Source organism: Linepithema humile, chromosome 2 (genome assembly GCF_040581485.1).
Source record: "Linepithema humile isolate Giens D197 chromosome 2, Lhum_UNIL_v1.0, whole genome shotgun sequence".
In the NCBI taxonomy this organism is placed as follows: domain Eukaryota; kingdom Metazoa; phylum Arthropoda; class Insecta; order Hymenoptera; family Formicidae; genus Linepithema; species Linepithema humile.
In genome coordinates, this window is record NC_090129.1 from 4,237,679 (window position 1) to 4,264,841 (window position 27,163).

The window sequence follows — 27,163 nt, forward strand, 5'->3', positions numbered from 1 at the left end:
ATATTTTACCGTTTAAACAAAGATAATTAATATTTATATAATAATTGCAATTTGCTTTTATTTAATTACGACCTCCAAGTTCTTGTTTTTATTATTGTGCTATTTTGATAGATACAACACAACATTTTATTTATCTTTGATTTGTATCTTTGACGCTTTTAATCTTTTGTGAACAAGCTGATATTTTGCCTTATCAATAACGTCTCAGTGAGGTAATGGAAATTTGTTAGCAATTACTGCAGTGCTTTCTGTGCAACTGTTCTTGTCAGATTTAGTTCATATCCATAAAAATGTCCGTAAGTAGATGACGATATTTTTGATATTTACATACATCAAGTTATTTAAATTATCAAAACCTACTCGTTCATATCTATTATCATTTTTTCAGATAACTTTTCTTCCATTACCTTATTTATACCATGTTTTGATACTTTTTTAAATATTTAATATTGAAGTTTGACACAAGCATAAGATAAAGAAGAAATAAATAACAAATCATATAACATTAAATTATTAAAATTATAATTTTGGAATTCTTTCAGCAACAGTTATGATTAACAAATATAAGATCTATTTATAATGTATTGTAGCAATTTATTTGTTATCTTATAATTATAGCGATTACCATATACCTACAGAGGCCTTATTGCTCCAGTATTAGCACCTTTCAATAATAATGGGTATTAAATTTATAATTAAAGTATAACAATGGCTAATATTAAACTGAATAATGCTAAGTATTTGTTTAATAGATATCTTAACTTGGATATTATATCAAAGTATGCAAAGTATTTAGCTAAAAAAGGAATCAACGGTATACTTGGTAAGCAATTTTTTATACTAATCTTAATTATTTCAGTAATATTTCACATATGTGTTTAGCAAGTGTGCCTGATAAAATGGATTTATAAAATTCTTAAAGCGTATATAAAAATTATTTAGAAGGTAGAAAGATGTGTTTATTTTAAGAATAAAATTCTAATTTTTTTTTGTGCACATTTGTCATATTCTTTTGCAGCAAATGGCACAAGTGGTGAAGGAATGTTAATGTCTGTTACTGAAAGAAAACTTATTGCTGAAGCCTGGGCAAAGGCAGTTAAAAAAACAAGGCAACACTTAATGATTCAAGTGGGAGGCACTTCTCTACCTGATGTTATTGAGCTTGTGAGTAAAAGATTATAAGAAATACATGTAAAAAGTGTATTAATAGTATTTCCACAATATAATATTTACCAATACTGCAATTATTGCATATAAAGAAATTTTATAGGCAAAACATGCAGAAAATCTGCATGTAGATTCTATACTCTGCTTGCCAGAATTGTACTTTAAGCCTACCAATTCTCAAGAATTGATTGAATATTTGGAAATTATTGGGAAGGCTGCGCCAAAGACACCATTACTGTATTATCATATTCCTATGTTAACTAATGTTAATAGTAAGTAATCTGTTAAGATTTTAATAAATGCATGATGTAATGCATCAATAAATATGTGGAATTAATGAAATTGACAAAAGTAAGATTCAATTATATGTATCATAAATATTTTTTGTAGTACACATGGGACAATTTCTTGAATCGATTGGGGATAAAATACCTTCATTTGTGGGTATAAAATTCACTAGTACCAATTTAGAAGAAGGTGCGCAAGCGTTACATGCCGATAATCAGAAATACGTCGTTTTTCTTGGGAATGATCATGTAAAAACTATTAATTCTTAACTTTTAGCTCTGTGCAAATATTTTGAATTAATACTAATACTTTATATATGCTCTTTGATTTTAATATAATAAAAATATATTTTTTTCCGATTTTATTATAGACAATAAACGCTGCTTATGCATTAGGAATTGATTCTTTTGTATTAACCAGTTTAAACATGTTTCCGGAACTTATACTGAATCTTTATGCTGCTAGCAAGAATGGAAAGATGTTAAAAGCTAAGAGTTTACAAGAGGAGCTTTCAAGGGCTGTAAATGCCGTAACAAAACATGGTAAATACTGTCTTTATGTCTGACAAAGTGCATTCTTATTCAGAATTTAATATTTGCAGGTAAAAGGGTGGAAACTATGAAAATAGCAATGACTCTCCTTACTGATATTAATGTAGGGTTACCTCGTGCACCACTTAAGTATTATTCTTCCGAAGCTTTGGAAATTATGATAAAAGATTTAAAGAACCTAGGATATCAGGCAGAAATTAAGCACAACTAAAAATATTTTCATTTTCCAGCTTATTTGCGTGATTATCTAATCATAATTTTTAAGACATATTTTTACATCATAGCACATAAGTTAATTTACTATTTTTTTAAATTATATTTATATAACTTTATACATATATTGTAAATTAAACTTACCGATCGATGCGCAGCAGCGGAGTTCTGTTGATCTACATAGTTGATGATCTGTAAAATACGAAAATAAATGAAATTATAGTTGCGTTCAAAATAATGAATATTTATCAAATAATAATTGAGTACATTAAACTTTTAATTCTTTTTCTAAGCAAATATGTAATAAAAAAATTATTGAAAAAAGTTTAATTTAAATAAAAAGTAATAAATATGTAAAATAAATTCTAATAATAATAAATATTAACTAATGTAAATCTGTTAAGTCTTTTAATGTACAACATTTTCAATAAATGAATAAATTATTATTTACCGTAAAATTGCTCCGCCGGCGCCCGATGCTCCTCCTGAGCCTCCTCCTCCTCTCAGTCCTCACAGTTTTCGCAGTCCTCGCAGTTTTTCAAAGCACTCACACGCGATCGCGACGCGAATAATTTTCACGATAATTCTTTGAAACACTTACACGCGACGCACGCATTGCACGCGTGCATTTTTAAATACGAAAGTTGCGCGACCCTTTAAACTCTCCCGATTTTTATTACGACGCATTTTACTACGACGATCACACGGTATTTTACACACTCCCGACGCGATTTTGTCGTATAAGGCAAAGGTATAACTCGAATATCGCTTCTCGCACGGAATACGCGTTCGGCACTCTGCGCCGTACAGTATGTACGCAACAGGTAATAATGGAAAGGGGGAGGAAGGCGGAAAACTGTAAGGGAAAATAGTAAAGATAGTAGAGGAAGGGATAACTCGATGTGTGAACCTGTACGAGTGCTGCCGTGCGACTGGGAAGAGGCAAAATAACGCAGGATATTTGAAGGACTTTCGCAGACTTAAAAGGTAACATGCGCAGAAGAGATACATGGATAATGCGAAGTACAGAATAACGTATGATAGCAGGATAGAAAGAGAAAGTGAAAGAATGGAATGCGTAAACAGCGTAACCTAAACACTATGGTAAGCCTTGTTCTCTCTACAATTAACACAACACGAAATATTAGGTTACGCTGTTTACGCACTCCATTCTTTCACTTTCTCTTTCTATCCTGCTATCATACGTTATCCTGTACTTCGCATTATCCATGTATCTCTTCTACGCATGTTACCTTTTAAATCTGCGCAAGTCCTTCAAATATCCTGCGGTATTTTGTCCTTACCTCTTGGCACAGTCGCACGGCGGCACTCGTACGGGTTCACATCGAGTTATCCCTGCTCCTACCACCCTTAGTACTTTCCCTTACAGTTTTGCGCCTTCCTCCCCCTTTTTCATCAATACCTGTTGCGTACATACTATTCGGCGCGGAGTGCCGAACGCGTATTCCGTGCGACAAGCGATATTCGAGTTATACCTTTGTCCTCATACGACAAAATCGCGTAGGAAGTGTGTAAAATACCGTGTGATCGTCGTAATAAAATGCGTCGTAATAAAAATCGAGAGTGCCGTTTAAAGGGTCGCGCGACTTTCATATTTAAAAATGCACGCGTGCAATGCGTGTGTCGCGTGTAAGTGTTTAAAAGATTTATCGTGAAAATTATTCGCGTCGCGAATCGCGTGTGAGTACTGTGAAAAATTACGAGGGTTGCGAGAACTGTGTGGACTGACAGGAGGCGAAGGCTCAGAAGGAGCACCGGGCGCCGACGGAGCAACTTTACGGTAAATAATAATTCATTTATTTGTTGAAAATGTTGTACATTAAAAGACTTAAAATATTTCATAAAATATTTACATTAGTTAATATTCATTATTAGAATTTATTTACATATTTATTGCTTTTTATTTAAATAATTAAAGTTTTTTCAATAATTCTTTTATTCCATATTTGCTTAGAACAAGACTTAAATGTTTAATGTATTCAATTATGATTTGATAAATATTCGTTATTTTGAACGCAACTATAATCTTCATTTATTTTCGTATTTTACAGATCATCAACTAAGCAGATCAACAGAAATAACTCCGCTGCTGAGCATCGATCAGTGAATTAATCTAATTTGTCTTTTATTATTAATTACACGAAGAGACAAAGTATCAATTTCAGCTTCGACTCTTCAACAAATTTGCTTCGTCATGAGAGACCGTATTAAGCAAAACGTAAAAAAAAAATATTATTGTTAAATCAGAAAACTTCTTTCCTAGAGTACGCGTACAGAGCGCCATAGCATTTCGTCACGTTTAAATGAGAATTATTACAACAAAAAAAACGAGCATTATACGAGTAGTAGCTAACATTAAATAAAATTCTCTTTGACGTTATTATTTAACACTCGAATAGCCTTCGTTTTCGTTTCGAAGAACTAAGAAAAGCGTATAATACTCATTAAACAAATAAAAAAAGAAGCATGTGACCATCTTGGAACTTATAGCATATTTATCACTACAATAATATATTAATTATATTAAATAATATATTAAGTAAAAACTTCTATACCACTAACTTCCCAGACGGCACACATGTCCAAAATGCATCCAAAGGACGTCCTATCGTCTCAAAAACGTCTTCGAAATATCCTTTGGACGTCTTTTTGATATGCTGTGTTATCTGGATTTATAAATATTCATAGACTAATCGTTGAAGTGTTAACTAATTCGTAGGATTCATTTCATTTTAGTCAATTTATTTCATAACTTTCCATTTCTATTATTTATCGTAGTAATTTATATTCGTTATGGTATATCATATCCGATTTTAATTTTTACATTTGCCAGACATTGAAGACAATCAAAGTTGGACCGAAACGTTTCAATAAAAAGAATTAATATTTATATAATGACTGCTATTTGCTTTTGCACCCAACTACGACCTTCAAGTTCTTTTTTTTATTATTGTGCTATTTCGGTTGATATAACACATTTTATCTTTGACTTGTACGCTTTTAATCTTTTGTAAACAAGTTGATATTCTGCCTTATCAGCAGTGTGTCAGTGAGATAATGGAATTTAACTACCAATTACTGCAGTGTTTTCTGTGCGACTGTCTTATCAGGTTTAGTTCGCTTCATATCCACAAAAATGTCCGTAAGTAGACAATATTTCTGATATTTACATACATCAGGTTATATAAATTATCGAAACCCACTCGTTCACGTATCATATGCATTACATATGATGTATATAATTATATACATAGTAAAACGAATAAAACACGACTAACGAAAAATTTCATCAACCAGGGAATTATGTTGCACAAAAGCATATGTATAAATATCAATCATCTTATAGCAAAATCATATTTCTCACAAAATATCGAGTTGAAATGTTCAGTCGTTATTCAGAGAAATACGTGATATATAAAATGTGTAAAAAGATTTTAAAGAAATAATACTGCTATTAATCATTATTGATTATACCATAAGTTAACTAATTTTACTTATTTATTAAGAAAAACTTTTGATAAAACATTTCAAAACTCATATCATAATAATATTCATTTATTAGAATATTATATGTAAAAAAAATAGATTATATCCCAATTTTTTCAGATAACTCTTCTTTTCTTACATTATTTTATTAACATTTTTTATATTTTTTAAAATATTTAAAGATTTAATATTGAAATTTGACACACACATATAAAATGAAAAAAAATAAATAACAAATTATATAATATTAAATTAATAAAATTAATAAATTATAATTTTGGAATTCTTTCAGCAACAGTCATGATAAACAAATATAAGCTCTATTTATAATGTATTGCAGCAACTTATTTATTATTTTATAATTATAGCGATTACCATATACCTACAGAGGTGTTATTGTCCCAGTACTAACGCCTTTTAATAATGATGGGTAATAAATTTATATTTAAAGTACAACATTGGCTAATATTAAACTGAATAATGCTAGGTATTTGTTTAATAGGTATCTTAATTTGGATATTATATCAAAATATGCAAAATATTTAGCTAAAAAAGGAATCAATGGTATACTTGGTAAGCAATTTTTAATATTAACCTTAATACTAACCTTAATTATTTAAGTAATATTTCACATATGTGTTTAGCAAGTGTGCCTATATAAGATGCATTTACAAAATTCTTAAAGTATATATAAAAATTATTTGGAAAGTAGAAAGATGTATTTATTTTAAGAATAACTTACTAATTTTGCATATTTGTCATATTGTTTTGCAGTAAATGGCACAAGTGGTGAAGGAATGTCAATGTCTGTTGTTGAAAGAAAACTTATTGCTGAAGCTTGGGCAAAAGCAGTTAAAAAAACAAGGCAACACTTAATGATTCAAGTGGGAGGCACTTCTCTTCCTGATGTCATTGAGCTTGTGAGTAAAAGGTTATATGTAGAGAAACATATGTAAAAAGTGTAATAGTATAAAATAATATTTCCACAATGTAATATTTATCAATACTGCAATTACTGCATATAAACGAATGTTATAGGCAAAACATGCAGAAAATTTGCATGTAGATTCTATACTGTGCTTGCCAGAGTTGTACTTTAAACCTACTACTTCTCAACAATTGATTGAATATTTGGAAATTATTGGGAAGGCTGCGCCCAAGACACCATTACTCTATTATCATATTCCTATGTTAACTAATGTTAACAGTAAGTCTTTTAAGATTTTAATAAATGCATAATGTAATGCATCAGTAAACATGTTAAAATAATGAAATTGACAAAAGTAAGATACAATTATGTGCATAATGTGTCATAAATTTCTTTTTTAGTACACATGGGACAATTTCTTGAATCGATTGGTGACAAAATACCTTCATTTGTGGGTATAAAATTCACTAGTGCCAATTTAGAAGAAGGTGCACAGGCGTTACATGCAGATAATAAGAAATATGTTATTTTTCTTGGGAATGATCAGGTAAAAACTATTATTTTTTAACATTTAGCGCTGTGTAAATATTTTGAATTAATACTAATACTTGATATATACTCTGATTGCGATATAATAAAATGTATTTTTCTCTGATTTCATTGTAGATAGTGAATGCTGCTTATGCATTAGGAATTGATTCTTTTATATTAACCAGTCTAAACATGTTATCGGAACTTATACTGAATCTTCTTGCTGCTAGCAAGGATGGAAAGATGTTAGAAGCTAAGAATAAGCAAGAGGAGCTTTCAAGGGCTGTAATTGCCATAACAAAACATGGTAAATACTGTCTTTATGTCTAATAAAATGCATTCTCATTCAAAATTTAATTTGCAGGTAACTGGGTAGAGACTATGAAAGTAGCAATGACTCTTCTTACTGATATTGATGTAGGATTACCTCGTGCACCACTTAAGTCTATTTCTTCCGAAGCTTTGGAAGTTATGATAAAAGATTTAAACAATCTAGGATATCAGGCAGAAATTAAGCACGACTAAAAATATTTTCATTTTTCAGCTTATTTGTATGCTTATTTAATCATAATTTTTAAGACATATTTTTACATCATAACACGTAAATGGAATGATAAGCATCATAACACATAAGTGTAAAAATATGTGCTAAAAATTACTATAATGAACACAGAAGCTTATTAATATAAGCTTCAACTGAATGAGACACAAGTTATAAGCATACTGGAACATACTATATTTTCTTAAATTGTATTTATATAAATATATACATATATTATAAATTAAACTCACCGAAATGATACGCAGCAGCAGAGTTGTAGTTCTTTTCCAAAGTCCAATCTCCAAAGTTGATCTGTAAAAAGAAAATAAATCCAAATTAGAGTTACGTTCAAAATAATTAATATTTAACAAATAATTATTGCGCACATTGAATTTTTTACTCATTTATCTTAGCAAATATCTAATAGAAGTATTATTAAAACAAAATTTAATTATTTGAAATAATTATCAATAAAAATAAAACATTTTTAATAATCATAAATTTAATTATTATAAGTATTTTATGTGCGTTACACATTATGTAATATTTTAAGTATAATATTTTGCAAATAACATAAATAAATGATTACCCTAAAGTTGCTCCGCTCGATGCTTCCTGATCCTCGTCTCAATTTGTTTTGCTGTTTATGGTATTCACACGTATTCGTAATTGAAATGTAAAAATCACTTGATATTTTATACAACACTCCCGGCACTCCCGACACTCCCGACATTCCCGCTTTTTGTCACAGAACAAAGGTGATACTCTAATATCATCGCGCGAAGTATACATTCGATACTCTGCCGCAACAGGTAACGACAGAAGAGGGTGGGAGATCGAAAACTGTGAGGTGTAGTAAGGTGTACTATTGAAAAAAATAATACATTGATACGGAGCAATCCAATGTGATCAAAATGTTTACTATTCCGTATTCTTTCAAATCGTAATGGTGGAATTTCACGGCATGATTTTGTCTTTACTACATTTTATCATCCTATTATCTTTCGCACGGCGACACACGATCGAGTCAAATTGTTTCATATTGGCGCGTTATTTTTTTTAATAATAATGGCTGCGGTTCACTTGACGCTACAAATACTTCGAAATATTCTTTTTCTCCTTCCTTTTAATGAAAAGAGAAGGAGAAAAAAACATTTTCGAAGCATTTTTAGCGTCAAGTAGACCGCAGCCATTGTCCTTGCTACTCGCAGTTTTCGTTCTTACCCTTTTTTCGTCGTTACCTTTTACAGAATGTCGAATTAGTAATTCATAAGATGATAAATTTTACTTTTGTGAAATTTCTACTTTCTAATGTAACGAAGTTTGCGTAGATTAAAATTTCGATAAAAAATAATATAATATGTACGAGCATTTTGAATAACTCAACAAATACGGAAGAGAACCACCAATACGTATTTCAAGAATTGCAATCGTACTTCGATTTACTTCAATCGATATTTCACATGTAACGATTAATGTCTAATATTTTACAAGATGTATTTGTGATAATTTCTTACCCGATAGATTCTTTTCAATTATATTAAGATGCGGAGCGTAAATCGCGCACTGTTTTACAATTGCAACATTAAAGAGAAAATGGCTGCGTTTAGCAAAGTTAGCAGTTATAAGAGGGTTATAAGAGATTGAATCTGATTGGAGCATTTCAAAGTATACACCAATCAGATTCACTGGCTTATAAGCGCTGCAACCAATAAGAAATGTCTTGTTGGTAATTTAATCTAGTGATTTTCAAGCAAATCACTGGGGAGAAATAAAGCAGGGAAGAGTTCTGAAAGTTATAAGAACACATCTATAGTAAATCTTGTGAATTCATGCATGTTTTTCTAACCTGAAAATGGCAGTCGCAAACGTGGAATGTGGTGATTTTTTAGAATTTCAGGTATTTTAAAAGTGGAATTTATATAATAATCATGCATTCAACATTGTGTTATATGGACATGTTAAATATATATTTGTCTTATAGTACTTAAGTTATTCTAAAATGACATTGAAGGTTCTTTGATTGCCGCCGGTTAGTGGTATCTCATTTTTATTGTATACAAAATAAATATTCTATTAAAAAAAGATTTTAATAATAAATCTAGATTTTAATGATGTACAGAGTTTCAGCAGTTATTGTTATAAAAATAATAATTTTAGTAATATATGTACACTTTTGTTAAGAGGTTAAGAAAGTATTTAACTAATGTTTTATGAAAATATCTATATATAAATATCTATATATAAAATTTAAATTTAACATATACAATTCTATATATTTGTATTATTTCTTATTTATATCAACTGGTAAAACATAACTTATGTTTTAGGATACATTAAAAAAAATGCGACTTATAGATGACAAAATAATTTATATGCTGAATACTACAATTCCTACTGAATCCTTCAAAGGTCAGGTGGATACTAATGTGCAATGTAAAGACTTGTTTCATCAAATAGAATCTGAACATACGCAGAGAAGACAAGCAATCACAAAATGTTTAAACGTCACTAAGGAAAAAGTGATGCAATTAAAGACATTGAGAGATAATGGTGATGAGAATCCAACATTAATAAAAAATTTAAGAAAAGAGCAGACTACATTGAGACTATTGCAATCTGAACTCAATATCGAAGAAGTTGTAAGAAAACGTACAATACAAGTCTATTATGAAAGATGCCGTGGATTTTACAAACCACACATAAATACATAGAACTTCCAAATAGTCCAGGAAGTGAAGAATATTGGTGTATGGTTATCTGATTGCAATTGAATTGTTACAATACAGTTATATATAGTAATTTTGTAAACATTAGTGATGATAATGACTTCTTTTTTCTAAATCATTGTTAATTTGTATATAGGTATATACAATATACAATTAAAAACATTTATTATACTTGTACACTATTTACAAACATAAATGAAACATATTAAAGAATGTACGAAAGATATATTTTGCAAGAATTAGTTTCGCTACCAATCTAAGGTGAATCAGGTATTTGTAATATACAATATACATAAACCTCAATATTTGAATATATAATTTTACAATAAATATAACCATATACATAAAGTGTATTCTATTATCTTATCATTGCTAAAGATTACTATTTTATAAAGACTGTTTTACATACCAAATATGAAAGATCAAAACTAAATGTTTATTACTTTATGAAAAATATCACTTTGAAATAATAATAACAATAACATTTGATTTATAATATCAATCTATACTTCTTAGGAAACTTGTCCTGAATATTTCTACATCCGGTATCCAAGTATTTGCATGTTTATTTATTTTTTTCTTTTGCCATCATCTCATTAAACCAATCCTCTCTTTGTTTACTTAAAGTTTCTCCTCTAGCAGCTTGCCTTTTCCCAAGTATTACAGCAATTACACAACCAATTAGCGTACCAATAATCATATAATTACAAGCCTTGATGCGTGCTTTACTCCTTGCAGTAAGTAGACATTCCACTCTGTTAAAAAAGAATAATTATTTCTCAAACAAAGAATATAGGAAAGTCAATTGCACAAGCTCAAATCTAATTGAGGAAATAAAAATTAATATAAATATATTTTTTAAACAAAATTATCTGTTTTGAAAGAAATGTTATTTAAGACACATTTGTTATAATTTTGTGATTGTTAAAATTTTTACTAGAAACAACTTTGAATATTTAACAAAATATATATTTTTCTTTAGATCTTTTGTTGAGCAATGCTAAATAGTACATTAATATAAATTTAACACGTACGTAACATCCTTTGGAACATCTGCAATACTAGGATATCGTTTTACCCAAACCAGTACTCTCTTGTCAAAATCAGTCACACGATGCATACGTGTTCCTAAAACATAAAAACATGAAAATGAAATAATATAAATGTGTACCTAAAAAATTATGTTTGTATAACATTTTCAATGATAAAGTTTCCCTTTTTATGTTCTCTTTTTCCATGCACTTTTGCCTTAACCAAATTATAAAAAAAATCTAGAAATAGTTTTTAAAAACTTCAATTGCAAAACATTTACTTAAGATAAAAAATATTTATTTTGTAACATATATTAATGTAAGTTCTTTATGTAAACTCATTTTTTACCTATGATACCATCTGTTTCTTTTATGTTTTCAGCACTCTTTTGTGTGGGAATTTTATCCATTTTGTTGGTTTCTCGCTTAATAGTGCTATGTGTAAACCATCGTGTTATTGTACGTAATCGAGTATTATAAACAAACTGTCTCGGCAGCATTCTGTAAAGAAAACTAATAATATATTAACAAAGCAAAATAGTGTTTCATTTGAAATTTAATCTTAATTTTTTATGATATTTTATAATCATCACATGATATTTTTGGGAGGTTCTTTAACGAGTAAGACATTCATAAACATAAATATAGAAATAATATAGAATAAATATAGAAAAAATATAGAATAAACATTTTTAAAAATCTTATCTAATTTGAGTGTTTATTAATTTCAGATCAATTTTATTTTACTAAACAATTTATTCATAACCTATTTTCTTCAAGCGAAATTTATATCTGTAGTAATAACAACCTTACACTAATGATATCTAGCACTCATTAAAAGTTGTATTAAGGATAAATCAATTCCATGACGATTAAAAAATCTATTGCCAAAATATTGTTGACAAATCATTATTTGTTTAATTAAAGTAGACATGTATAAAATGTAACTAATTACATTTATAAATACACGTATGTAATAAATTAAGTCAGACATGATAAAAATATTTGCGAAAAATTGAATTTATTGAATTTTTAAAGTGTAAGAGAATTATATAATATAATGCTTACTTACGTAGATTAAAAGTTCAATACTGTATAAATAAATTTATTTAATCAAAAATTACAATTAATAAATCTCTTACATATGTATCGTTTCTAACTTGTCATTGCTTGTCACGATATTTTTAGGTTATATATCTATTAATAGAGATTACTTGTGAAACTACGATGTAATGTGTCTAATTACTTTGTTAATTTCTGGCTCTCTAATAGTAGCTAATAGTACAACTATACTTTACTCATCTCTCTAGTCATATTTTGTCGCATTTTACTGTTTAATTACAAATTAAAAACTCGTTATTTAGGAAATATTTATCGCATTATTGTAAAATGATTTATTCATGTGATATTATAAAGCTTTACGTTAAGTAACACATACTTTAGATAATTTACTGTACTCGAAAACAACTCGTGATATAAATAAGGAGCATTCCCTTATAGCCGACGCACATTGGCACGCAAACTGACTGGTACTCTCTCGTTCGTTCTTATATGTAGGCAACCACAATATAAAAAAATAGATTCAAATAAAAGTAATAAAACAGCTTATAATTGATTTGAAATGCACATGTCAGATTGAAAGCAAAACGCAAGTATTTTCCAAGATTTTCTCTCGATTTATGCTCAATTCGTACAAATTACAATTGAATTTGATTCCTGAAAACGCAAAAATGCTCATTACTTTGGACTTTGTTCATGTTCGAGATTGCTGAGAGCAGTAATGCGGCAATAAGTCTGCAACCCGCTTATATAAATATATTATCAAACAAAGCGTGATAAAGAATGATATCTAATGATCAACACGAATCCAAATATGACGTATGTATTTATTTCCTTTCTTATCTGATATCAATCACGCCGCATAAGAGTAATTTCACAGAACTTGCATAAGTACGTAATACACATTCATAACATACTGAAGTGAGCCCATAAGAACCAATGTGCAATTTGCGGCCTAAGAATAGCAATAGTTGGCGGGTATATCTGTTTCCCTTCCACATTTATTATCGTGTATGGGGATATTAAAAATCAAAGCAGACATGAGACAGACGTCCCATCCAATATAACTCTCTCTCTCTTCCACAGTGGAGCATCCTTATTCCTTCAAGGCTCACTCCAGTATGTTATATAGCTCACTTGATCTATAAGAAAATCAAATAATTACGTATCTGCAATAAATTTGTATTAGACACATGACTGATCGATTTTCTTATGCATATGAATTATGCAATTGTACAGAAATATTTCAATCATCTGGATGCACCCTAATATTTCCCTGTTATTTCTGTCCATGATGTAGGCGACCATGAGGCGACCTCATCGGCGCATAAGCGTTGACTGGCGGAACTAAAATATTGAATCGTGCCTTTTGTGCGATACTGATGGTGCTTCGGAACATCTTTGCCAAAAGGATGCATGAAGTTCCATACCATATATCAAGGAAAATGTTTGCGTAGTATCTTTCCGTGAAATTAAGCGAGAAAAAAGCTTCAGTGTTTAGATTATTCACGTGAGAAGTCAACAAATTCACGGCCGCCATGGACAGAAGAAAAATGTCGTAAGTAGAGAATACGCCGTGACATTGAAGACGCCCAAACGATATGACTGCGTTGTCACCTGCTCGCGACACCTTATCAATTTTCGCTGCCACGTTAGCCTCGTTTGCCCTGTTGAACTATTCAGTTAGTCGTTGATATGCTTGTTTTCTTTTAGAAACAGATTAACTAATAGTTGCGATGAAATCTAAACAATTGTTACTGTTTTTGCATTTACCGGTTATTGCGAGAAATAAGGATTTTATTGCGAAAAAGATAATGTATATTACTTGAACTTAATAAAATTTACAGTGAAGCTCCAAAAGCACGCATTGCAGCGAGATGATAAAAAATAAAAATCTCGAACGGTCGGTTAGCATACTTGATAGGTTATCATGCAATATCTTCCATCGAATACTTTTATACACATATTATGACTTTTTTCTTTTTAATGTTATTTTCTCTCTGTGCTTAACCTTTTTTCTTTATATTCAAAGTAATATTGATTATAGCTTTAATATAAGAAGAGGAATTTCTGATGTCTAAAATGATCAGTTTGCAATCTTATTTACTGGAATATTAATGATATAAACTAATATTATCGCAAAACTAATTAGCAATAAGTCAATGTTATTGATAAGAAAATATTATGTTTACTAATGATTTCCGATTGGATTTATGTTTATTCTGCAGTACAGCAGGGGATTCCCTCTACCAGATTTTGGAGATTCCAAAAACCGCAACTTCGGAGGAAATTAAAAAGACTTATAGAAAATTAGCCTTGAAATTTCATCCTGATAAAAATCCTAACAATCCAGAGGCAGCTGAAAAGGTTATTATAATTTTTAACTTGTGTACTTTTTATTGCAGAATATATTTAAAAATATTGATTTTTGTGATTTTTAATGATTTATTAGTAGATTCATTTTTGCAAAAAAAAATTTTTAGAAGTTTAAATATAACAATTTGTAATTATGTTATATGTTTACAGTTTAAAGAAATAAATAGAGCACATGCTATACTGACAGATTTAACAAAACGTAACATATATGATAATTATGGGTCTCTTGGCTTATACGTCGCAGAACAGTTTGGAGAAGAAAATGTTAACGCTTATTTTGTTGTCACTTCTGGGTGGTGTAAGGTAAGAATATAATGAATTTTGGTATAGTATCTTTCAAGAAACTGATTAAAATTATATTTCTAATTTCTAGTTTTTTAAAATAAGTATATTTTACATTCACATTATATATAATGTTAAATAAAACACATATCTCTCTTATATGTAAGATAATGTAAGATATCTTACGATGACATCATTATTAATAGATTTAATATAATTTAATCTTATCAAAATAAATTTTGTGGCTAAGATTAGTATATATTTAAACATTATCACTTTATATTCTAATAATGCATTTTGTTTGTTTCAGGCATTGTTCCTGTTTTGTGGATTAATCACTGCTTGTTATTGTTGTTGCTGTTGTTGCTGCTGTTGTAATTTCTGTTGCGGTAAATGTAAACCAACTCCTCCTGAGGATAGCGGCGCATACCATAATTTACAGGTAAACATGAATCTGATTATTATCTTATTACTATTTATATGAATATTATTACTATTTTGTGACTTTTATAAAAAATTTAAAACTAAGCAGGTGTGAAAGAAAATATTTTATAACAAAAATACAGTAACAAAAAACATCATATTAACAAATACAGACCAAAATCCCGAAATTCTTATTTATGAATTGTCATACCAAGCCGACTGGAGAATTCTTAAAATCATCAACTTTTCTCCAAATTTTTATTATATTTATACAATTTTATCATCACTTTTAACATGCTATGTTCACCTTTAAATCTGAATATCTAAAAGTATATGTTTCTATCAGCAGAAATAGATTTAAGTTCTAAAAAGTATTGGTTTTATTGATGATCTAGTTTTATGTATGAAAAACAGTTAATATCATTATAAATGTATAAACTGCAAAGAGTTGCATATTACATCTCTCATTCTGATACTATTTCTTACATCTACATTCTTGTTTTGTTTTGTTTTGCTGCATAACAAACACAAAGAATTAGGCAAAGATATAACGAGATACTGCATTTATTTTCATATTTTATGTATATATTTTCATGGTTTATTTAGATATCATGTAAAACTTGACTTGCTGGCATACAATGCATGTCACACGTAATATATTTAAAAAAGTAAATTGTATGTAGTCTATATTGAACAACATATTGCTCATACATGCATGATCTGTTTTATGAGTATGCAATTAATTGTTTCTATGTTAATTTAAACATAGAGAAAACAAAAAAGATCTGCTATTTTTGCAATAAATCCCTGCATGCGATTAAATCCATTATATGCTATTATAATTTTTTAAATTTTTGTTTGAAACATATACATTTTTTTTTAATGCATCTCTGTAAACTTTTTGGCGCAAATGTAAACTTTTTCAAATTTGTAAAATGCAATTTTTTTATGAATTCTTAATATTTGCTTTGAAATACTTTTAAAGTAATTATAAATTTTAATGAAGTGAAAAGAATAAATATATTTGCAATATTTTAACGCAACACACTTTAAATAAAAATCTATTAATGTATTGTTCCAAATATTTTCATAAAAATAAACTTCAGTATTTGTAATCTGAAGTATAATTCATTTTTAATTAATTACAAACTATTTTTTTAAATTTATTAAGAGATTTTTTAAATCTAATTATATAAATACAATACATACAGCTAAATTGAAAATATTCTAAAATATAAATCTGAACTTTTTTGCATTTCCAATGCGTAAATTTCTGGCATACAGTTGGAAAACACGTCAGTGGGAAAAGAACACCTTAGTAGATACCTTGCGAAGACAAGTGATTTAAGGAATTCATACAATATAAATATGACCAACATAGACATAAAAGTTTGTATCTGTCTAAAAATAACAAATATTTGTTGTCTTTTTATCGGGCACCATTGTATTGTCGGGCTTGGCACAATTCTCGATGTTTTTTATTTATGAGAATTTAATACTACTTATACACACACATATATACAGATTTTTGGTAATATATACGAATATGTGATCTTAATTTTAGAGAGCAATATTATTATTACTTATTTATTTATTTATTTTATTTTTATGAGCAGAATTATTGCGCGTAATAAATTCTTGTAATTCGCTATATCTACTATTTATGTTAAACAGCACAATTTTTTAATGCATGTATTTTTATTATCACGCACGCTAAGTTATATATTTTTTTATAGAAAGGCCTATAGTTTAGCGGTTTTGTTTATGTTATTATTGTATTATAGCGGAACCAGAATCCAGAGGGTGTTGTGACAAATCAACCGCGAGGTTTTGGCAAGGTAAGTTTTTATAATGCTCGAAATTTAAGTTTATTTCCTTTCTTTTTGCTCAATTTTAAGTATAAACGTTTTTTATTTTTATTATTAATCAAATATTATATTGGAATGACTTTCCATAGATCTTACAAAGTAGTTCTCATAATTGCGTTTCGTTATAATATTCACGTACGCTTCTATTTTTTCATTGCGATCAAAATGAGGAACATCCTCCATATATTTTCGCACAAATGCATGACATACTTATAATTATTAAAGACGGAATTTTTTTTTAAACGGATTTATTGTTATTAAGTTTTATATTTTGATAGAAGGCAATCAATGGAATTATGTAGAAGTACATGATAATTTTTACTATTAGCTTAATTTATTTTTTTATTTTTTATTCTATTTATTTTTTTATATCTAGCTCTTATAAGAAACAATAAAATTCTTTTAATAAAATCGATAGTTTTATAGCTGTTTTAATTTGGGTAACATATTTTCTACTATTTGAGATACATTATATTATGCACAATTCATAGAAAAACTATAAAAGACATTTTATTGTATAATATATATAAATACACGTTTTATTAAGTTTTAAACATTAATATTTTTGTAATAATTTGTATCTTAATTAGTTAAATTACATGTTTGTTTTGTCCATAAAATTTAAGGCCAAGTTAAATACATTCAACTTAGGAAAATTAAGAAAAAATGTTGCTTCTCTTTGCGTTTTTTCTTTTTTGTTTCTTCAATTTCAAAATAAAGTTCTGCTGGTATAAAAGTTTTGAATAAATTTACAACATTATTCAATGTTTTTAAATCATGTAAAATGCGTTTCTGTAAAATCCATCTCTGTCGCTATAATTTTCACTCGTATATCAGCAAAAATATCTTATTCGCAGGCTATTCAGGTGGATACTGTTTAAATTGCAAAATTATAGAAGTTGACTTGGTATGATTACAAGAAGAATGGAACAAAGATACAATAAAGATGATTCACACATATACAAATAAAATTGATACATAGCAAAAACACAAACATATATGTATAAAATTTTATTTCAGCAGTGTGTGTGTGATGTGTGTATAGAAATAAGATTAGGGTAAAAATGTGTAAAACATTAAAATATTTTCAGATATAAATGCAAGGTATTATAAAATTTATGTTCTGATTGCGTTAAATTGGTTTAATTTAATTAACCCATAAATTGATATATATTTATTAATATGGAAAATATTTTATTTTATGACATTTGATATTTTGAAGACAATGAATTTAGTTTTAAATACCGCAGGCAGATTTTCTCACTATTAAAAGCGAAAAATCGTCTTTTTATTATTATTAGTATTATTATTATTATTATTATTATTATTATATTTTGTATTATGTAATTGTAAAAGAAAAAACGATTAATATCTTCTTTTTTCTATATTCCAGAATTAATAATAATTATTTATTACAACAAAATTAAAGAATAAATACTAATTTCTACTATAAGCATAAGATATATTATAAATATTTACCTTCACAGATAAATGGCTCTACAGAAGATATTATATTTTTTGATATTTTAAATATGTGTATTCATAGGAAGAAGAAAGCGATGATGATGCTGTGACAGCTCAACCACAAAGTGGTGCATCGCAAAATGCGCAGCAACCTATATTTGCTATGCCTGCACCAGGATCAGCTGTACCAACGTCAACAGTTAACGAAAGCACGAATTTAAACAGCGGCGGTGACCGCGTGATTTATACCACTGGTATTACGAGTTCTTGAACGTAGAAAGTATATGTAATGAGTTGGTATTTTTTGTACATTGTCATCAATCATCTAATCCATATCTCTCGTTCAATGCCGTTCGCTCTATTTCTTCTTGCCTATTCTTTTTGTTAATGATGTTTTTAATCACACTTTGTTGTCGATAACGACTCTATGTCAAAGAAGACTATGTTAAAATAATTTTTTATGCCGATGTTAAAATGGTTACTTAAAATTTAAATTAAGTATAGGTTTACTGCTTAAAACAGTGGTAACTGTTACTATAATTGGTGGTAACGCTTATATTCTAACGATAGTGTAAAACTTTAGCGGCCTTCTTAAGTTCTTCTCTTGGTGGCATTCTTTTTTATTTAATTAAAAAAAATTTTTTTTTAAACAAAACTACGGGTTTGTTGTAAGTGAAGATTATAACATTGTATTATAATGAAAGTGATATCCGTTTCCATGCATAGTATGGAGATCTCTGTTTTTAACATTAGGAAGATATCATCAGAGTGAGAATACAGACGCGTACATTTTTCATGTTCCTGTTAAAAATAATATGTATTTAATATTTTTCAAAACCACTTTGAGTTTGCGAGTTTGTCGCGATTTCTTGTATAATTTGCGTAGCATGCTAACAATGAATATGCTCTAATATGCTCTAATTAATTCTTTATTTTACTATAAATATCACATAACTATACGTCAATTGTATACCAATGTACATATACAGTGTGTGCAACGTCCCGAAAATAGGGATACATTTAACGACGGCTCTTAACGAGAGAGATTTGTAATCTCATGCTCCATCATTTATATAGATATATTTATATACATAGTACAGTTTTTTATGCAATTGTTATCGTTTCTCTTTTCGCACTTTTACACTTTGATGTTTCAAATATTCAAATTGTATGATTTATGATACATTTTTCTAGCTATGATCATACTTTATAACTTATTTGTTTCATACTTATTTGTTTTAAAAAATTTCACCGAGAATATCTCAGTTTGTAATTTATGTTGAATAAGTATCCATATAAATCGTATTATTTTCATCATAAAAAATATACACCATATGATTGCACGCTTTGCTAGTTTCTCTATTATTACTTCCAGTTTTATCCTGTGCTTTTATCTTTACTGTTAATAAAATTCTAAATATCTTTTTATTTATAATATACAACATTAATTCAATATTATGCTAAGATGAGAAATGAACTAACGAGGCAAGTTCGATAAGCCGGAATTTTATTGATTGGAAACCTTGTAACAACATACGCATGCATATGAAACAGCTAGAAGCCATGCCAACTAGTATCACTTTTCATAACAAATGACAATAAATTGAATCTAAATTTGTATTTAACCTTTTGACTACGGCGTCTTTATAAACAGCTATAAAATATAAAACATTGAACAAAAAAAGTTATATTTACAATAATAAGACAGTTAAATAACTTTATTTTAATGCGAAAATGATTTGCGTAACGCTCGAAGAAGTATTCCGTACATAGAAACGACTGCTATTTTAGATTGCTCATATATAATGTGTATCTTGCTTTTGAATGTCGCAGTTAAAGGGTTAAACAACATCTAATATAAGTCTTTTAATCGTAAAAAAAAAATTCATTCTTAAAACTTTGCAGTCTAATCGACATATACTGAACTTTCCTTGTAATATAGATATAATTTCTTTCACCTCAGCATTTTTCTCACATTTATTATCTATTTTCTTTATCTTGAATTAAATGTGGACTAAAATGCAAGTTAATCATCCAACGTCTGAGTGATATATAATTTTGTTCTACAAAGACAAATACTGATGATAGTAAAATAAATAAGTAATACTTTAATCATTCGTTATGACTAATATAATATTTCAATGTAGCGGCTGCCACAAACCCATTCATAGGAGCCAATGCAGCTACAACTGACCCCGGACCAACCAGATGGTAGACTGAACCCATGGAAAAACCATCATGAACATTGAATTTATATTTCTAATGCCGGGTCGCTACAATAGCTCATTGACATAGATCATAAGTTTATGTTTTTGGTAAAGTAAATTATGATTAGTTTAATCTAATGATCAATTTTTTTCTTTTGTAGGCAAAGTTTCTATTATTTTATAGATACATTATTATGTTCTATTTATTGAATTGGTCTCGATATAGATACACATTATCTTATGTAGTTTTCTACGGGAATCTTTCGCCAGGAATTTATACTGTCTCGCAATTTTTTTGTATATGAATACAAGTATACTTTATATTTAAAATTTTTTGAACATAAAGTATTTTGATTTTTATTTTATGTTCTGTTTCTAATAAACATTTTAAGGAGTTGCTCACATATATCAGCAAAGAACGAAATAAGCTGGAGCCTTGACAAGAAATATGTGAGTCCATGTATTAAGTATTGAAATCACTCAATTATCAAAAAAAAAATCTTTTACTTCCCTCTATGCTATATACATATAGTTATTGATATTTTAGTCTGAACATCCGTCTCGAAGTCTTTAAGTTAATGTAATATTGAAATACAATAATTATACAGAATGTAAAAAATGTGTATCAATAGTTTAGAAGTATTTTTTGATAAATGTTAAATCGGTTACTCGATGAAGGCCTAATTATAAAAGAAACATTTAACACTAATTCAGAATGTAGATAAAGAACAAAATTCCACTTTTTAATTCAGAGATTGAACGTGTTTTTTCAAATAAAAATTGTATTCTTTTTCTTAATGATTAGTATTTATTTATTATTGAATTTTGAAAAACACAATATATATGTAATTTATGAAAAAATCAGTTTAAATTTATCTAAACATACAATCATACTATTGATCTCGCATTCTACGATACATCCTGTATATTAGTTGTTAGTAATATTAGAGAACGAAATTCGCGCGTGAATAATCTTTATCAGGTATATAAAGAATTGTTGCTATATAATAATTATCTTTTATGAAATAAATTTATAATAGTGTGCGATAAATCTCGTACTGTGCAACTGTGACATCTGAAAATCATTTAAGTATAGCATAATATTGAGTTTAAATTTAGTTTAATTTAGCAATTCGCATATTGTTCTATTTTTCTTTACTTTTGTTTATGTCATTTTGTAATTATTAAAAAATTACATTTCCATATTGTAACAGGATTCATCAGGATTAAATAATCGACAATATAATTTTAGTATTTAACAAATTTAATATTTAAAAAGTTTTTTTTTTTTTTTTGAGAGAGAAACTATTCAATTAAATAATCGAAATAATAATATAAAGGTATAAATGCATACAGGCATTGGCTTTCATTATTCAAAACGAGATGTTAGATTTTTTTTAAGATTTCATCTACACATTAAATATTTGGAAATGAACAGAAACACAATTTCTATATACATGTGCAGAATGATCTATTTAAGTCACCCTTAGTCTTGTAATTTAATATTTATATCACTAGTAAAAAAAAAAAAAAAAAATCATTCGGATAAAACTTTTTCAAAAGCTGCGGTATTATTGCTAGAAACAATTTCGCTCTTAGTGTCTGAGAATTATATAATTTGTTGACTATATACACACACAAATGCATATTGTATTCACTCTTATATGGAACTGAGAGGATTAGAACGTCCTGATGTGATGTATTCTATAATATTCAGAAGAGACACAGAATGAACTTTATCTTCAGACGTAACTTTTGTAAAAAGTATAATCTCATGTATACCAACGGCATATTGCTATGTATGTATCTATTAATTCAAAGATGTATGCACTGCATTAATTAAATGATGCCGTGTATTTATGATAAGATTTCGTTAATTATAAATATTTGTCTGTATTGTCCTAATCATATAATTGACAAATAACTTCGACGTGCAAAACTATTTCCGAAAATTTTAACACTTATCTATGATGTAAGTAGTAATCATATGTAATTATATCACAATGTAAATGTGTGATAAATCAATTGAACATATGTGCAAGCCATTTGAATTTTTTTTCGTAAGATAAATATCTACGAAATATTTCTTTGAGGCCTATTTAAATCTAAAACTTTAGTTGTCATATTAATTATATTTATTCCAAGAGAGATATATAATACAGATTTTTTTATAATTAAATATATGATTATCAAATTATATTACAAAATTTTAGGTTGTAAAGTTTCAATTAATAATTGTATATTTATTTATTTAGTTATTTATTCATTTATTTAATAATTCACTACTAATATTTGTCACTGATGTATGTTCATCGACCTCACGAGTACTGAGCGTCATTAATAAAACGAGTTAATATATGGAGATTAAAAGAGAGGAATTAATTAAGTAATTAATATTAACAAATGTATCCCATTATTTCACTATTATGCAATTACGCTCTTCATTACCAAGTCTTTGACACAAGAATCTAATAGATATCATTTTTTGTTGTATTCTGTAGAATATTTGTTACATATAAAACTTTTGTGACATACAAAACAATTTTAAACAGACGAAAACTAGATTGCAGAATACAAATTTTAAATTTTCCATGAATAAATGTATGAATATCTACAAATCTACATGCGATGATTTGTTGACAGGTAAAAATAATATATATCCAAGAATTCATAATGTTAAGTACTATACAGATTCGTTTAGTTTTCGGTAGTGTCTTCAACAATAATCACGTAACAAATGTTCTGCATATATACATATTATCTAGATGTAATTACACTTTTATTATATAGCTAGCTTCTCTATTTAATATTTGAGAAATATACTATGTTTATATATACATGATTGGAATATACATATAATATATAATTATTACAAATGAAAATGTTGTACTTAAAACGAAAGAAGTAAAGAATTATTAAAAAGTCAACATTGTATAACAAATGTAAATAAAATAGATTAAATTAATGAACAAAAATAATATACGTTATAAATTTTGTTTGCAATTTCTTCTTTTAATTTCGAAAACTATAAGATATTATAGATATTCTTCATATTAAAAAAATTATCTAATAATTTAATTAATATAGAAAATCATTGTTATTTCAAATATCCATAATTTTGTTCAAATGTATAATGTATTAATTTATCAATGTATGCATATAATATATACGTGATATGTCAAATTGTATTAAAATTGAATCTTTTTTTCATTTTTTTCTTTTAATTTTCGATCCCAGAAAATTTTACGCCACCATTGTTGGACAGCCTTCACAGATCGTTCTCGTTTAAATGCTAAACGTTGTTTGACGAAGAAAAGATATATTTCTTCTTGTTGTTTCATTTCTTTCTGCAATTCAGAGATATGTCATAATATTCCTTTTCCACAATTTAAATTATACGTATGTTTATATATGTGCAATGCATGATCATTAGTTTATTTATGTAGACAAAATTACCTCTAATGCAAGTTTCTCGAGCTTATCGCATGCATATATTTCATTGAGTTCTTCTAATATTTTATATCTATTACCAATTTCTGTATCGTATTTAGCTATTACTGCCAATAACTTTGATTCAATCATCGACCTATATATAATTAATTAGGGATATAAAAATATAATGAATAATTATAAGTCGAGTTTTATGCACGCTTACTTTCGTTCATATATAGTTTCTTTAAATTTCATATTTATATCTTTCAAAGAATTAAAGTCATCTATAATATTCTCCAAAGCTACTTTTATTTCATTTTGTTCAAATTCCCACGCTTTATATAAAGTAAGTTGTTTTCTCTCATATTTGTTACTGCAAAAATTGCAAAGATATATTTATTATAAATATTAATATACGTACGTAACAATAATAATTTTAGATTCAATTTTATTTGCGATGTATAAAATATAAAAAATTTTTGGATACGTTGTGTTCGTGATGTCTTCTTTGCATCTTTTATTGATTTTATTGATAGTAGCTACATTTTTCTTGTACCGTTTGACCACGTTTTCAAGTATTTTTTTATGATTAATTCGTTGTTTCTCTAAATCCGTAATAAATACTACGTATACCCCACCCAGTGTGGGAGGGCAGGAGAAGAAAAAAAAGTAATATATTAATTAATGTATCATAATTTCTATGTTACAAGTTTAATCATGGATATATTTATGAATGTGAATATAGTGCACTCCCTATTTTCAAGTCCTATCATATTAATGTTTTTGCCTGATTTGACTACATAATTGAAATGTTTTATAATATATTTCTTATACGCGAGAAATATTATGCTTTTTTTTACCATCAATATCTTCGATAGACTTCTTCTGACACCGCCAAAGATTTCTATAATGCAGTTCTTTACTCCTTGCTTGTTCTGGTGTAAGATACATTCTGTATAAAATATGCTGTTCTAAAAGACAACGAAGGTAATGTAGAAACAAAGCTGATGACGTTGAAATTTCTTTATAGTCGGGTTTTGTACGGAGAACATCAATATGTTTGTAAAGAATCTATAAAGGTAATAGACCTTCTTTATGTTAATTTTCTTAAAATATAAAAAATATGATATAATGCTAAATATAAGTTGATTTAAATTTTGCACATTTTATCTGTTATACTCTCAACACAATTTTACAAATGGCATGCATATTTTGTATAAATATTATAAATTATTCTCTATTATTTATAAATAGAAATTTGAGCATTCTATTAGTTAACAGGAAGTAACCTTCAATGCCTTGTAAACTGCGTAGTCAAATTTGGTCATATTGTTCCAATTTTTTTTAGAATGTTTATTTGTCGTTGATTTCTCATCTATAGATATTAAAATATAAAATATTTGCAATCATAAATTATAAATTAGCTTTATCAGTTAATACATACATGATTCAAGCCACAAAGGATTCACAGATTGTATATATAAAAGGAGAAAAAAATAAGTCTTAAATTAATCTCAGAAAATTGATCTGTTAAGTATTGATTACTTGATTGTGGTAAACTGTTAGAATAAAATTCAAGATTGCTTAATAGGACGTCGTTTATTGCGCTCATTTCATCGAGTGAAAGAATTATATGTAATTCAGGGATCGATATAAGAGAAGGTAAAGCCATCTAAAAATTGAATTTGTGTTAATAATGTCAAAAATGAAATTTATTCAAGAGCGATGATATTACTGCCAATTCCATTTTTCTTATCGCAGACTGAAAAATAGTTTTTATAAGCATCAATATAATCGATTCTTTTTGAATACTTCCTTCATGTTTACTGTCATATTGTATTTCGTCAATTTTGTATGCAGAATCTCTTGGTATTTTTATTTCCCTAACGAACATAATTCCAATTTTTGAAAAGTACTAATATGTTACTATGCGTTTTGAAGAATACGTTAAGATTGTAAGCTAGTGATGACAAAATCACGATCAACCAATTATATCTAATTTAATACTATATTTTCATAAATTTTAACATATATAAATATAAAAAGTTGCTCGAAATTTCAAGTTTACATTTGTAAGTGAATACATACATGATACAATTTGACTTCACAAAATAGGTCATTGTGTTCATTTTTACGAAAATTTTTACAGATTTTTTAAAGATTGCGACATATGGCAAATATTTATGAACGTATTTTAAAACCTTAAACGTAAAATTGTTTTATGCTTTATATTCCATACATAAAGGGAGAAATGGAAATGGACTTAAAGAACAAGTAAATATCATGAAACATTTTCATAATGAAATATCTTCATATTATTTGAACTATTTTTCATACGTATAGATTTTATCGCTCTCTTTGTCCATAAATTCATAAAGTATTCTGTTACTATATAAATGTAAAAAAAAATAAAAGTATACATAGAAAAAATGTTATCTAATCTTTATTAATAATAAAAGAAAATCAATGAGAAAATTTTCGAAAATAACATTTGATTATCATACATAATAAATTACATAAAATTACAATGAAAGCCAAGCCACGAAGATAATGGACATTAACAAAG

The 27,163-nt window shown here is 27.7% G+C and overlaps 7 protein-coding genes across 18 annotated transcripts in view; 4 read left to right on the forward strand and 3 right to left on the reverse strand.

The window, feature by feature from the left end:
• Nucleotides 1-8,436, reverse strand: part of LOC105673878 (uncharacterized) — a 148,704-nt gene extending 140,268 nt beyond the window's left edge. For 3 of the 6 annotated variants that reach the window (XM_012369837.2, XM_012369836.2, XM_012369834.2), the window contains exons 1-2: nucleotides 2,671-3,171; nucleotides 2,364-2,411 (exon numbers count right to left, since the gene is read on the reverse strand). The gene's annotated coding sequence lies outside the window, so the exon portion shown is untranslated. Of the gene's footprint in view, nucleotides 1-2,363; nucleotides 2,592-2,670; nucleotides 3,172-7,977; nucleotides 8,039-8,315 lie in introns of those variants that run through there. The other 3 variants (XM_067350379.1, XM_012369835.2, XM_067350377.1) reach the window with 2 other exon arrangements.
• On the forward strand, nucleotides 147-2,461 carry LOC105673883 (N-acetylneuraminate lyase-like). The gene is made up of 8 exons (XM_012369845.2): nucleotides 147-296; nucleotides 619-680; nucleotides 753-823; nucleotides 1,019-1,164; nucleotides 1,271-1,439; nucleotides 1,558-1,703; nucleotides 1,826-1,997; nucleotides 2,057-2,461. The coding sequence occupies exons 1-8, from the start codon at nucleotides 291-293 to the stop codon at nucleotides 2,215-2,217; spliced, it is 933 nt and encodes a 310-aa protein (XP_012225268.1). The 5' UTR covers nucleotides 147-290; the 3' UTR covers nucleotides 2,218-2,461.
• On the forward strand, nucleotides 3,344-7,994 carry LOC105673882 (N-acetylneuraminate lyase-like). 3 transcript variants are annotated; one of them, XM_067350487.1, is made up of 10 exons: nucleotides 3,344-4,020; nucleotides 4,292-4,458; nucleotides 5,280-5,382; nucleotides 6,095-6,156; nucleotides 6,229-6,299; nucleotides 6,501-6,646; nucleotides 6,765-6,933; nucleotides 7,056-7,201; nucleotides 7,321-7,492; nucleotides 7,550-7,994. In XM_067350487.1, the coding sequence occupies exons 3-10, from the start codon at nucleotides 5,377-5,379 to the stop codon at nucleotides 7,708-7,710; spliced, it is 933 nt and encodes a 310-aa protein (XP_067206588.1). In that variant the 5' UTR covers nucleotides 3,344-4,020; nucleotides 4,292-4,458; nucleotides 5,280-5,376; the 3' UTR covers nucleotides 7,711-7,994. The 3 variants fall into 3 exon arrangements, with proteins under 3 accessions (XP_067206588.1, XP_067206587.1, XP_012225267.1); XM_067350486.1 differs by having other exon boundaries at nucleotides 4,292-5,382; XM_012369844.2 differs by having other exon boundaries at nucleotides 3,344-5,382.
• A 1,052-nt stretch (nucleotides 8,437-9,488) lies between the features above and the next one.
• Ccdc58 (Coiled-coil domain-containing 58) lies at nucleotides 9,489-10,808 on the forward strand. Of its 2 annotated transcripts, XM_067350519.1 has the most exons (3): nucleotides 9,559-9,626; nucleotides 9,711-9,758; nucleotides 10,057-10,808. In XM_067350519.1, the coding sequence occupies exon 3, from the start codon at nucleotides 10,072-10,074 to the stop codon at nucleotides 10,438-10,440; it is 369 nt and encodes a 122-aa protein (XP_067206620.1). In that variant the 5' UTR covers nucleotides 9,559-9,626; nucleotides 9,711-9,758; nucleotides 10,057-10,071; the 3' UTR covers nucleotides 10,441-10,808. The 2 variants fall into 2 exon arrangements, with proteins under 2 accessions (XP_012225377.1, XP_067206620.1); XM_012369954.2 differs by lacking the exon at nucleotides 9,711-9,758 and having other exon boundaries at nucleotides 9,489-9,626.
• LOC105673947 (UPF0389 protein GA21628) lies at nucleotides 10,749-13,191 on the reverse strand. The gene is made up of 4 exons (XM_012369949.2): nucleotides 12,925-13,191; nucleotides 11,836-11,987; nucleotides 11,490-11,583; nucleotides 10,749-11,210 (listed from the first exon to the last, which is right to left on the reverse strand). Exons 2-4 carry the CDS (start codon nucleotides 11,984-11,986, stop codon nucleotides 11,021-11,023), a joined length of 435 nt encoding a protein of 144 aa, XP_012225372.1. The 5' UTR covers nucleotide 11,987; nucleotides 12,925-13,191; the 3' UTR covers nucleotides 10,749-11,020.
• A 673-nt stretch (nucleotides 13,192-13,864) lies between these two features.
• Nucleotides 13,865-24,359, forward strand: LOC105673945 (dnaJ homolog subfamily C member 5). 3 transcript variants are annotated; one of them, XM_067350493.1, is made up of 8 exons: nucleotides 13,865-14,103; nucleotides 14,774-14,912; nucleotides 15,072-15,224; nucleotides 15,514-15,645; nucleotides 16,911-17,015; nucleotides 17,411-17,464; nucleotides 19,041-19,212; nucleotides 21,106-24,359. In XM_067350493.1, exons 1-8 carry the CDS (start codon nucleotides 14,084-14,086, stop codon nucleotides 21,171-21,173), a joined length of 843 nt encoding a protein of 280 aa, XP_067206594.1. In that variant the 5' UTR covers nucleotides 13,865-14,083; the 3' UTR covers nucleotides 21,174-24,359. The 3 variants fall into 3 exon arrangements, with proteins under 3 accessions (XP_067206594.1, XP_012225371.1, XP_012225370.1); XM_012369947.2 differs by lacking the exon at nucleotides 16,911-17,015 and having other exon boundaries at nucleotides 13,870-14,103; XM_012369948.2 differs by lacking the exons at nucleotides 16,911-17,015; nucleotides 17,411-17,464 and having other exon boundaries at nucleotides 13,869-14,103.
• LOC136998136 (dynein regulatory complex protein 10-like) lies at nucleotides 23,724-27,034 on the reverse strand. Of its 2 annotated transcripts, XM_067350481.1 has the most exons (7): nucleotides 26,143-27,034; nucleotides 25,887-25,972; nucleotides 25,458-25,668; nucleotides 25,085-25,220; nucleotides 24,821-24,970; nucleotides 24,622-24,751; nucleotides 23,724-24,512 (listed from the first exon to the last, which is right to left on the reverse strand). In XM_067350481.1, exons 1-7 carry the CDS (start codon nucleotides 26,267-26,269, stop codon nucleotides 24,354-24,356), a joined length of 999 nt encoding a protein of 332 aa, XP_067206582.1. In that variant the 5' UTR covers nucleotides 26,270-27,034; the 3' UTR covers nucleotides 23,724-24,353. The 2 variants fall into 2 exon arrangements, with proteins under 2 accessions (XP_067206582.1, XP_067206583.1); XM_067350482.1 differs by having other exon boundaries at nucleotides 25,887-27,034.
• Nucleotides 27,035-27,163: the final 129 nt, after the last annotated feature.

What these genes read in the sequence shown, in the direction of transcription:
- LOC105673945 (XM_067350493.1), top strand. Translation starts at nt 14,084, where the DNA reads ATGGACAGAAGAAAAATGTC. An exon ending in ATGGACAGAAGAAAAATGTC is followed by an intron (nt 14,104 to 14,773) that starts GTAAGTAGAGAA and finishes TTTATTCTGCAG; the next exon opens with TACAGCAGGGGATTCCCTCT. An exon ending in TGACCAACATAGACATAAAA is followed by an intron (nt 17,016 to 17,410) that starts GTTTGTATCTGT and finishes ATTGTATTATAG; the next exon opens with CGGAACCAGAATCCAGAGGG.
- LOC105673947 (XM_012369949.2), bottom strand. Translation starts at nt 11,986, where the DNA reads ATGCTGCCGAGACAGTTTGTTTATAATACTCGATTACGTACAATAACA. An exon ending in AGAAACAGATGGTATCATAG is followed by an intron (nt 11,584 to 11,835) that starts GTAAAAAATGAG and finishes TTTATGTTTTAG; the next exon opens with GAACACGTATGCATCGTGTG. An exon ending in GATGTTCCAAAGGATGTTAC is followed by an intron (nt 11,211 to 11,489) that starts GTACGTGTTAAA and finishes CTTTTTTAACAG; the next exon opens with AGTGGAATGTCTACTTACTG.
- LOC136998136 (XM_067350481.1), bottom strand. Translation starts at nt 26,269, where the DNA reads ATGGCTTTACCTTCTCTTATATCGATCCCTGAATTACATATAATTCTT. An exon ending in GAAACTATATATGAACGAAA is followed by an intron (nt 24,752 to 24,820) that starts GTAAGCGTGCAT and finishes AATTATATATAG; the next exon opens with GTCGATGATTGAATCAAAGT. An exon ending in TCGAGAAACTTGCATTAGAG is followed by an intron (nt 24,513 to 24,621) that starts GTAATTTTGTCT and finishes TCTGAATTGCAG; the next exon opens with AAAGAAATGAAACAACAAGA.
- Ccdc58 (XM_012369954.2), top strand. Translation starts at nt 9,582, where the DNA reads ATGGCAGTCGCAAACGTGGAATGTGGTGATTTTTTAGAATTTCAG. An exon ending in GTGATTTTTTAGAATTTCAG is followed by an intron (nt 9,627 to 10,056) that starts GTATTTTAAAAG and finishes CTTATGTTTTAG; the next exon opens with GATACATTAAAAAAAATGCG.
- LOC105673882 (XM_012369844.2), top strand. An exon ending in TTTTTCTTGGGAATGATCAG is followed by an intron (nt 7,202 to 7,320) that starts GTAAAAACTATT and finishes ATTTCATTGTAG; the next exon opens with ATAGTGAATGCTGCTTATGC. An exon ending in AATTGCCATAACAAAACATG is followed by an intron (nt 7,493 to 7,549) that starts GTAAATACTGTC and finishes TTTAATTTGCAG; the next exon opens with GTAACTGGGTAGAGACTATG.
- LOC105673883 (XM_012369845.2), top strand. An exon ending in TATGTTAACTAATGTTAATA is followed by an intron (nt 1,440 to 1,557) that starts GTAAGTAATCTG and finishes TATTTTTTGTAG; the next exon opens with TACACATGGGACAATTTCTT. An exon ending in TTTTTCTTGGGAATGATCAT is followed by an intron (nt 1,704 to 1,825) that starts GTAAAAACTATT and finishes ATTTTATTATAG; the next exon opens with ACAATAAACGCTGCTTATGC.